General features: G+C 33.0%; 1 protein-coding gene across 1 annotated transcript; it reads right to left on the reverse strand.

Annotated features, from left to right (window-relative positions):
- Positions 1-4,293: 4,293 nt before the first annotated feature.
- Positions 4,294-5,012, reverse strand: LOC138871855 (uncharacterized). Its single transcript, XM_070149762.1, has 2 exons — positions 4,771-5,012; positions 4,294-4,693 (listed from the first exon to the last, which is right to left on the reverse strand). Exons 1-2 carry the CDS (start codon positions 5,010-5,012, stop codon positions 4,294-4,296), a joined length of 642 nt encoding a protein of 213 aa, XP_070005863.1.
- Between the last annotated feature and the right edge of the window lie 6,581 nt (positions 5,013-11,593).

An 11,593-nucleotide genomic window follows, 5' to 3' on the forward strand; every position in this document is an offset into this window, starting at 1 on the left:
TTGCCCAGACAGAAGAGAAGATGAAGGTATTTTATGTGTTGGATAATTCACAAAGAAGACTAGGAAGAAAGTAATGATTGCTAGATGAATTCTTTATTAAGAATTGAGTGAGTATGATGTCTAATGATCATCCTATTTATAGCATGAAAATGAGTTTAGTTTCATGACAAATGTCTTACTTACTTGTCAATTTTCTTTTATGCAAGATGATAACACATGACTTACTTGCCAATTTTCTTTCATGAAAGATGACAACACACGTCATGCAAAATGACACTTGGCTTAGCAAGGCCATTTGTCAAACAATTTTTTTAAATTAATACCACATGTAAAAACTTTTGCCATGTACCAATTATCTAAGAGTATTTGGCCACAAAGCTTTATGTAAGAAGCCACTTGGAAATGGATAGGACACTTATAAAATAAAAAGACCCTTGGTTATTGGTTGTAAATGAATTTTCAAAAAGAAATCTTTGAATTTGCATTATAAATAATATTAACGGTCCCCCACTAATGCAAAGACTAAAATAGAACAATTATGCGCAAAAGAAGGAACATGTAAGTGTCAATATCTTTCGATTTGAATTGACACGTAGTGAAATGAGGAAACAACTAACATCCACAAAGTGAAGTACTCTTGAACTCAATGGACATTGGTTGAGACCCCACAACACGTATTATATCCTTTATTTTATGCAAACTTTGTGATACTAACAAAGTGTTTTTATGGTCATGCACATATCTTGGGTCTCATGAGTGCTCTAGAAAGACATCCCAAGTCTTTCCTAAAAGATGACCGCACCTTTACACTCACGTAGGTGATTCCATCAAGTCTATCTACACATAAACTACCTTAAGGTTATGGAATCATTAAGAGCAAAATAAGCTCAACCTTATAAAGCACTACCATACGCTATAAGGATAGGAAATGTAGTGCATATTGAGGTCTCATATGGTTTCGTTTGACCACAAACGGGTATCCACCATACTTCCTCAATACATGGGTTTTAGCCCCATCCCCCTCGACGTTTCAAGGATAACTCTCCTTGCCGAACCCTTGGTTAAAGGATCCGTCAAAATTCTTTCAGATCTTATATATTCCAAGGAAATAACACCGTGTTTCAATAACTATTTTACTGCACCATGCCTAATGCGAATATGTCATCTTTTTCCATTGTACACACTATTTTTAGCAATTCCAATTGCCGCATGTGAGTCACAATGTAGGGAAACTGGTGAAGGTTGTCTTCCCCACAAAGGCACGTCTGCCAATAAGTTTCTCAACCACTCGGCTTCTTGCCCTGCCAAATCAATAGCAATGAATTCAGACTCCATAGTAGATCGTGCTATACAAGTCTGTTTTGAAGACTTCCATGAAATAGCACCTGCACCCAAAGTAAACACGTAGCCACTGGTGAAGCTAACTTCATCATTGTGAGTAACCCAGTTTGCATCACAAAATCCTTCTAAAACAGCAGGAAATTTATTAAAATGCAAACATCAATCCATAGTACCTCTCAAATACCTTAGCAAACGATGAAGAGCATTCCAGTATTCACTACTAGGGTTGTGAGTATATCTACTCAATCTACTAACAACATAAGCAATATCAGGTCGTGTATAATTCATGAGAAATATTACCCTACCAATTATCTTAGCATACTCAGTTTGAGAAATATTAAATTCCTTATTCTTTTTCAAGTGTATGCTAGGATCATAAGGAGTTCTCACAGGTGCTACATCAAAACAATTAAACCTTTTCAACATTTTTTCAATATAATGAGACTGAGACAATGAACAACCATTTGAAGTTCTTTTGATTTTAACCCCTAAAATCACATCTTCTTCTCCAAGATCTTTCATTTCAAATTTAGAAGACAAAAAATTCTTAGTCTCATTAACGACATTCACATTAGGGCTGAAGATTAACATGTCATCCACATGCAAACATATAATAACACAATTTGATCCTATCATCTTGTAATAAACACAAGTATCATATGCATTAACAACAAAACCATTAACCACTAATGTGCTATTAAACTTTTCGTACTATTGCTTAGGTACCTGCTTTAGACCATACAAAGACTTTCTTAATTTTCATACTTTATTCTCCTGTTCTTGAATCACAAATCCCTCAGGTGGAGACATATAGATCTCTTCCTTTAAATCACCATTTAGGAAAGCCGTTTTAACATCCATTTGATGTATCACTAAATTATGAATAGCGGCTAAAACAACAAGAGTTCTAATAGTCACTATCTTAGTCACAGGAGAATAAGTGTCAAAGTAATCAATGTATTTCTTTTGGTTAAAACCCCTAATCACAGGTCTAGCCTTATATTTCTCAATTGTACCATCAGGTCTCAATTTCTTCTTAAATATTTACTTGCTACTTATGGGTTTAGAACCTTTAGGCAAATCAGTTAAGTCCCAGGTGTGATTAGAAACTATAGAGTCTAATTCACTTTTAATGGCATATTTCCAAATACTAGCATCTATTGACCTCATTGCTTCACTGTATGTCTTAGGGTCTTTTTCTATTAAATAGATTGGCACTAATTCATTACTCAAAACATCAAGATCAATATTTTTAATCAAGAAAGTAGTAATAAAGTCAGGACCAAAATTAGCTTCAGTTATACGCCTCTTACTTCTTCTAAGTTTATTTCCATGCTCATTAGCAGTAACACTAGAAGAAGGAACAATATGAGAATTAACAGACATAGATGTAGAAACATTATTAGGCACATCACTAGGAACATTATTTTTCAATGGAAAAACATGCTCAAAAAATTCTGCATCTCTAGATTCATAAATAGAACTATCATTCAAAGACATAAATCTATATGCATCACTATTTTGAGCATAACTAATGAAAATAGCATTAAAAGTCTTGGGTCCAATAGTTTCTTGTTTAATATCAGGTAGACCAACCTTAGCCAAACACCCCCACACTTTCAGAATTTTCAAGTTAGGGGCAAACCCTTTCCATAACTCATACGGGGTTTTATCTAACTTCTTATGAGGGACTTTATTGAGAATATAACATGCAAATAAAACAGCTTCCCCCTACATATTATCAGATAAACCTGAACTCAAAAGCATAGAATTCATTATTTTCTTAAGGGTTCTATTTTTCCGTTCGGCTACACCATTTTTTTGGAGAGTATAGGGAGCACTAACCTCATGTATGATACAATTTTTCTCACAAAAGGCTTCTAGAGTATTAGTACTATATTCACCACCCCTGTCAGACCTAAGCCTCTTGATTTTTCTGTCTAATTGATTCTCTGCTTCTGCCTTGTATTTTAAAAACATGCTTTCAGCTTCATTTTTTGACTTAAGAAGATATACCTTAGTGTATCTAGAAAAGTCATCTACAAAGGTGATGTAGTATTTCTTTCCACCCTTACTAACAATATTTTTGAAATCTGCCAAGTGTGAATATACTAGTTCAAGCAATTCTATTTTCCTACTAGTTACATTCTTAAAAGGCATTTTGGTATATTTTGCTTCTACACAAACAGAACACTTAGAAAAATTATCAACATTAGATGCAGGAATTAATTCCATTTTTCTAAGTCTTTTAATAGAAGTATTATTAACATGCTCTAGTCTACCATACCACAAATCAATAGACTCAGCAATATAAGCAGAATTGAAAGTACTAGCATTATTAGTAATCTCTCGAGCGATGTAAATAAACCCCCACTAAGGTAACTCTTCCCAACAGAGTCTCCCCTACGAGAAATAATAACTTTATCAATTCAAAAATAAGTTTAAGACCTGCTTTGTTGAGAACCGCACCAGAAACTAAGTTTCTACGAAGGGAGGGTACATACAGAACATTATTCAAGACTAAGGTTTTTTCAGAAGTTAACTTAAGGAGAATTTTTTATTTACCCATAACTCCAGCTGTAGTGGAGTTACCCATGTAGACACACTCGCCATCAGCAGATTCCTCAAAGTCGTGAAACAGCTTCTTGTTAGCGCAAATGTGCCTTGAAACGCCTGTGTCCACTATCCAGTCAGTTTTCTTAGCCACCATGTTCGCCTCAACAACCACAACAACAATGACATCACCACCATCAGTAAGGTTAGCTTGGACTGGAGTTTTTCCTCCATTCTTTGAGCTTTGTCCTTGTCTCTGGTTGCACTGAAAAGCCTTGTGACCAATTTTGCCGCAGACATAGCAAGGTCCTTTCGACTTTTGAATATGGCCCTCCGGCTTATTAAAGTAATTCTGCTTCTTCACGTGTCCTTTCTTCTGTTTTCCTTTAAACCTATCTTTCACAAAAGTACTAGAAGATTCCACAAGGTTATCTTTAGAAGAATTAAGAGAGAGAGAGATTTCATCTTATCCTTAAGCCGTTCAGACTCCTCATCTTTGAGACAGTTTGCTTCCTCAGTCCTCATGTGACTGATCAGTTCTTGAAGAGTTAAGTTTTTCTTCTTGTGTTTCAGTTGATTCCTGTAATCACTCCAGGAAGGTGGAAACTTTTCAAGCAGAACATTGGACTGAAGAATCTCACACATCTCCATGCCCTCGTTCAAAACATCAGCAGTCAAGTTCTCATACTCGTGAACTTGTTCCATGATTGGCTTATCATCAACCATCTGAAACTTGATCCACTTTCCAACGACATACTTCTTTTTTCCTGCATCATCAGCACCATATCTCTTCTCCAAACTATCCCATATGACTTTAGCAGATTTATAATTATAAACAAATCAAAGAGAGGGTTAGTCATATGGTTAAGCAGATGCCCTCTCACTGTTTTATTATCCTTTTCAAATTTCTTCTTAGCATCATCATCAACAACAACAGTATTAGCAGCATTAGAACTATTAACAACAATATCAGCAGGAGGATCGTTAAACAAAACATAATCAACTTCTAATTGTTCAAAGAAAATTAAAAGTGTCTGGAACCAACGCTTATAATTATTTCTATCTAAAGGCTCAAGCTTTGAGAGATCAGGATGTGTTTTGTTCAAAGTGGTGGCCATTAGTCAATATTATATGTAAAATCGCTTTCAAGACGTAAGAAAAAAGAGTAGATAATATTGACTAAGAACAAGGAGGAAAGAAGAACAACTTATTAAAAATACTGTGTCATGGCAATCCACTGTCTTGAAAGCGATTTCGGCCCGACTGGGTGCAAATCGTTAAGACCGGTCGCTCCCCAAGGTTCCACAGCACCTCCAAACATGTGCACTCATGGCTGGAAGTTTAGAATTTGCACAAAACAGTTGCCCAGACAGAAGAGAAGATGAAGGTATTTTATGTGTTGGATAATTCACAAAGAAGACTAGGAAGAAAGTAATGATTGCTAGATGAATTCTTTGTTAAGAATTGAGTGAGTATGATGGCTAATGATCATCCTATTTATAGCATGAAAATGAGTTTAGTTTCATGACAAGTGTCTTACTTACTTGTCAATTTTCTTTCATGCAAGATGATAACACATGACTTACTTGTCAATTTTCTTTCATGCAAGATGATAACACATGACTTACTTGTCAATTTTCTTTCGTGAAAAATGACAACACATGTCATGCAAAATGACACTTGGCTTAGCAAGGCCATTTGTCAAACAATTTTTTTAAATTAATATCACATGTAAAAACTTTTGTCATGTACCAATTATCTAAGAGTATTTGGCCACAAAGCTTTATGTAAGAAGTCACTTGAAAATAGATAAGACACTTATAAAATAAAAAGACCCTTGGTTATTGGTTGTAAATGAATTTTCAAAAAGAAATCTTTGAATTTGCATTATAAATAATACCAACAGGATCTTCCTTATTCTATTGTTTTATATAAACATTAATTTATGTTGCATAATTGTAAGGTATGTGATGCTAGTTAATGTGGTAGAAAATTGCAAATGTTGGAGTGCTTAATTTGGGATGTAGATATAACACAAATTCAATTGATCTTCTTGTTGGTCCAGGGCCAAATTAAGACTGCACATGCGTAAGGTTGTTCCCTATCTTCTCTCTTTGTGTCACATTGGAATTATCCTTTAGAAAGGAAAGCATTTGGAATTGGTCACGTTCATTAAAGTGCTATAATATATTTGTTTTGTAAATGCTTCACAGCTATACAAAAAAAGGTATATGGGACATCGTCTCAATTATTTATGTTTTTTTTAGTAGAAATATATGCTTAGAACATGCATTTGTGTCTGTATGACAAGGAATCAAAGTGGAGAATTTAACATCGTTTATTATCACGTGGACTAACAACGCAAGGTTTTAGGGATTAACTTGTTTGTATTGTTGTTACCTGCAACTACAACATTATGCATATATAGCTACGAAATTTTAGCTATAAATTTAAAAATCGTGGTTAGTACCTAATAATAGCCACAAAAAATCAAATTCCAGTATGGCTTTTTACAAATTTATAAAATTTCCTAACCACAAAAACCGAATAGGCAAAGCTAATTCCTATTTTTACTATAATTACTAATAATCGTGACAATAATTACCTAAATAACTACAAATTTATATCGACATACATATATGCATTTTGTAAAGTAAATGGCTAGGTATATCATACCATGTGTTATCCCCTCCGTCCATAGAGGTTATATTTTGCTCGAACTATATATATAAAAAAGTGAAAATCTGCAACTATTGTTAGACATAAGAATGTGGTAGTAGTAGTATATTCTACTCATTAATTTGAAATCCTGAATATGTTATAAGCTTAACTGGGATCACAAAGCAATGTATCCAAAGTGAATCAAAAGAAAGAACCAAAACTTGTAGTCTTATGGTATCTGTGGAAATTTTCCAACGATAAGTGTCAGTTCAATTCTCATCAACTATTTTTTGGATCCTCCTAGCTATGTAATGGAAAAAAGTACACTAAGAAAAGAAGAGGATGAAATCAGAAGGAAGAGCTTTGTTTGGTACGAAGGAAAATGTTTTTTATGGAAAATGAGTGGTTTTATCACTTATTTTCTCTTGTTTAGTTGGTGAGTGAAAAAAAATTTCCGGAAAATATTTTCTAGTATTTGGTTAGACAGTAGAAAATATTTTTTAGGAAAATACTTTTTAATGTTTTCCCTTCTCTTGATAAGAAAAATATTTTCCTCCAATTAAAGAAAAATAAGTTCATAAAGAAAATATTTTCTAAAATATTTAAGTCAACCAAACGTAAAAAAATTGGAAAATTTCGTACCAAACGCACCATTAGTGAAATAGGGTTGTGGTTTGAAATGAACAGCCTCTGCTTATCCTGAATTGAGCAATACTACTCCATTATAAATGTCTACAGGTTCTAGTTGTAGTTGATCACTTGATCTCAATTCTCACGTAGAGTGAAAGCATAAGAAGATCCGTTATGTTACTTATTCAAACCTTTCTCAAAGCAAGTCATCTTTCTGTGGCCCTCACAATTTGAAAAGGGAACTAAAAAATTTTTTTCCGACAACCCACCATACCATAAAGTTTGAAAATGTCCCAAAATACAATTCTCGCCTCAAATATGAATACAAGATTGAAGTTATATATACAAAACCCTTTATCAGATTTGAACCGATGACTTACGCCATACTATGGTGTTACTCTACTACTATTTCACGTAATGGATCCATTTTCAATTTTCATATGGTAAAAAGAGGAACTCGTGTATGAGTCTTACTCAAAGCGAAACCAGATTAACTGGATCCTATTAGCCTAATGGAGGTTTCAAATATTGGGTGGGAAACCAAAAGAAAAAGAGTATTAAATTACCATACTATTAAAAGATTGAGCCTGAGTTCAAGCATGCATTTTTTAAAATAAAAAAATAAAACTTCATTATTCGCAAACTCTGAAGCCACGCACATCAGAGTTTCGATAGATACAGCTAATTAGAAATTCGGTTTCTATAATCAGTAGGGCACACTCCAAACCACTAAGCCTGTAACCTCAAGCAATCAATAATGCACTGAAATCTACATGTTAAATGAACTGGACCTTTATTCAATCAATTTGGTGAGCTTAGTTTCTAAAGGGTGTTTGACTAAGTTTATAAGCACTTTTCGACTTATCTACGCTTTTGGTAAAGTTAAAAGTGTTTGTAAGTTAAGTGCTTATAAGTAAAAAATAAGTCAAAAGTCATAAGTTGGTCACTCCAAGCTTATGAATTTTTAGCTTATAAGCACTTTAAGTTTGACCAAGATTTTTACTATTTTATCCTTAAAATATTCCCTTTTAGAACAAAACTCCTACATCGACACTCACTGCCTCAAGTATTCAACCTAACCTCCCCCGCCCTCCCCCTCCCCCCTCTTTAAGTCTGCAATTCTCATTAACTATTTAAGATAAGCAAATTCTCTGTTCCTTTGCATACTTATACCTATGTGATTGTGTATTAAACTTTGAAATGTATGTAATAAATGAGGACATATCAAATTTTTGGTATATTGCTTTCTAAGTATTGTCGTGATAAAGACAATGTTTGTTTTTTTTCAAATAATTTGTCCTATTTAGGTTTATTTTTTACAGAAAATACTTTTGTCAATTATTAATTATTATAACCTATGATTATATGCTTATCATAAAATAAATTATATATAAATATTATCTTATCTAAGCACAATTGTATTTTAAATAAAATGACAAATAGAATATTTTGTATTTGAATCGATTTGAAATCTAAATTTTGAAGAAATTATGCCCTTATAAGTGTAAACAGTTCTAAGGTTATTTAAGTCATTTTAACATAAAAAGAGCTTTTCAACATTTTTTTATTAAATATTGTAGCAACGTATTATCAATTTCAGCACTTGTACCCAAACACGTAACTGCTTATTTATTAAATCAATTTCAACACTTAAAAGTGCTTTTCAACATCTAATACTTATCAGCTAATTCAAATCAGCTAATCCAAAAGGGCTCCTAGTTTAGCACTTTAATTTTAATTTGTAGCAACTTCTAAGTAAATATTTTCCGAAGGAATGAGCTCTGTAAAATAACTAAAGAATGATAATTACTTGATTTTGTAAAACAGTCATACCGTTACATTTTGAAGTTAATTTTTGCTACTTTTAGTCTTTAGGTTATCCCTTCGAAATGATCAAACAGGAATTAAGTGTTTCTAATTATGTATTTGGATGCTCTTATAAGTAAGAGCCTTTAAAATTCAATCTCCCACTTGATTTCGGGCCATTAAATATAATGACTCTTTATTAGTTCTTTGTGTCCAACTAAATTATAGCCGGACCCTTGACACAAATAGCGCGTTAGAAGTTCCATATAGATTACTTCTTAATATAGTTTCTTTTAATGTTGTTTATGAATATCTTTCCGATGGACTTGATTTTACCAAAGATGATGAGAACGTGAACTCACAATTATCATAATTTTTTTTGTTTTCATGCCGGAGAGTTCTTAATAATATTTATGTTATGAAAGATGGATGTCGCAATGGCCTTATTTGCGCGTCGTAGCGCCTGGTATTCGAACTTTGGCTCGAGATTTTATAATTAACAGCTTAATGATTTGGGAACGGATTACTCAATTTTTTTATCGAATAAATCGTTAACCCGTTAAGAATTTTTATATTTATACTTTTATATGCGATCAACAGAAGTTACAAGAGTATTATTAGAAAGTAAATCTGAAAATGCCTTCAAGTTTTTAGACAAGTTTTGTAGGTGTAGGGGATTCCGATTGTATATAAATTTTCAGGCAGTTTGACCAGCTTTTGGTCTCCCTTTTTTTTTTTGATATGAAATAGGATAACTATGTAACCAAAAGAAATGCTTGTAATAAGTGCGGTGCAAATTACAAAAATATTAACAGATTCTATCATGTAGCAACAGATGTTAACAAGCCTGATAAACTAAAAACGCGATGAAACTTATAGCCCGTTTGGCCAAGCTGCAAAAATCAGCTTATTTTGAGAAGTGCTTCTTTTCAAAAGTGTTTTTATCAAAAGTACTTTTGGTGAGAAACATTTATGTTTGGTTAATTAGTTTGAAAAGCACTTCTGAGCAGCAATTAGTGTTTGACCAAACTTTAAAAAACTGCTTCTAAGCGTATTTTTCTCAAAAGTACTTCTCAAAAAAGTGATTTTGGAGAGAAACTACTTTTTTCTGCTTCGCCAAAACTGTTTCTGCTTCTCCTCAAAAACACTTTTTTCCTTCCAAAAGCATGACCAAACACCTCAATTTTTGTCCAAAAGTACTTTTGGCAAAAAAAAAAAAAAATACTTTTGACCAAAAAGAAGCTTGGCCAAACAAGCTCTTATAGTCGAGTCACTTTATCAGGTTTGGCCATTTGGTATTCACAAGGCTAGGATTGTTCAAAAAATTATATTTGATTTAGCCGATAAACCGCCCCGATAATCATTAATTTGATACCAATCCGTCCGTTGTCTTATTATAGTTAGTGGTTATTATATTTATAATCCAAGAATCGATAAGTAGAACTGATAAGCATAATTATCCGCCCGATAAACACCCCTAGAATGGGTTATCCATTCTTGGGTTATCCGAATGGATAAAGTTAATTCTCTTTTACTAGTTGTGGTATTACTCTATCGCGGAGGAAAATTCGGTGAGCTTCTTTTTTCCTTCAAATTACATACTTAAAGATCGTGTTTGAAATAACGAAAAATGTTTGCCAAGAAAATATTTTCTTGTAACACAAGTAGTATTCTTACTCATTTTTCATTGTTTGGTATGCAAATTAAGGAAAATAACTTCTCAAGAGTATTCATACATAATTTAGATACAATAAACACGATACCATAAACTTTCGAACCAACAACCTTCCTTCCGAACACACAAATTTCTTAAACTTCCCAATCGCTAAACTTTCGATACCGCAAACTTTCGAACCCATAAAACTTATAATTTCTAAACCGTAAACTTTCAAATACATAAAACCTCCGAACTCATAACTTTAGAACTTGTAAAATTTAGAACCTGTAAACCAAAAAATGAAAAAACTAAAACTGAAAATACATATAAAAAAAAATTTCGGGGTGGGGGGGAGGGGGATGCAAAAAAACGAAAAAACTGAAATTTTAAATTACAAAAAAAAAAGTAAAAGAAAAACTTTTTTTTTGTGCGGGGTGGGGGGTGCAGAAAAACGAAAAAGCAGAAATTTAAAAATGCAAAAAAAAAAAAAAAATTTTTTTGCACGAGGTGGCAGAGTGGGCGATGACGGAAAAAAAACTGAAATTTGAGAAAAAAAGAAATCCTTTTTAGAGAGAGGGAGTGGAGAGGTAGGGTAGGGTAGGGAGAGAAGGGAGCAGGGGTTGGGGTTAGATGTGAGGGTAAGTGGAGTTTTTGAAAAATATTTTCTTAACTTTTTCTAAGGAAGTCATTTTCCTCCAATTTCAGGAAAATATGATATCTAAGAAAACATTTTTCAAACTATTTTGTGCAACCAAACAATAAAAAATGGGAAAATATTTTCCGTCATATCAAACACAACCAAAATTCTAAAACGCTACTCCCTCGAGTCCATAATAAGTGACCAATTTGCTTTGGGCACACCCATTAAAGAAATACTAAATTCTAGACAAAAAAACAGTTAGTATGATTAAACTGCCCTGAATTAAATGTTACAACATAGTTAAT

The sequence above is a fragment of the Nicotiana sylvestris genome, chromosome 6 (assembly GCF_000393655.2).
Source record: "Nicotiana sylvestris chromosome 6, ASM39365v2, whole genome shotgun sequence".
Classification (NCBI taxonomy): Eukaryota; Viridiplantae; Streptophyta; class Magnoliopsida; order Solanales; family Solanaceae; genus Nicotiana; species Nicotiana sylvestris.

Coding starts and splice junctions, on each gene's coding strand:
- LOC138871855 (XM_070149762.1), bottom strand. CDS start 5,012: ATGGCCACCACTTTGAACAAAACACATCCTGATCTCTCAAAGCTTGAG. Junction 4,694..4,770: donor GATAATAAAACAGTGAGAGG/GCATCTGCTTAA, acceptor CATATGGGATAG/TTTGGAGAAGAGATATGGTG.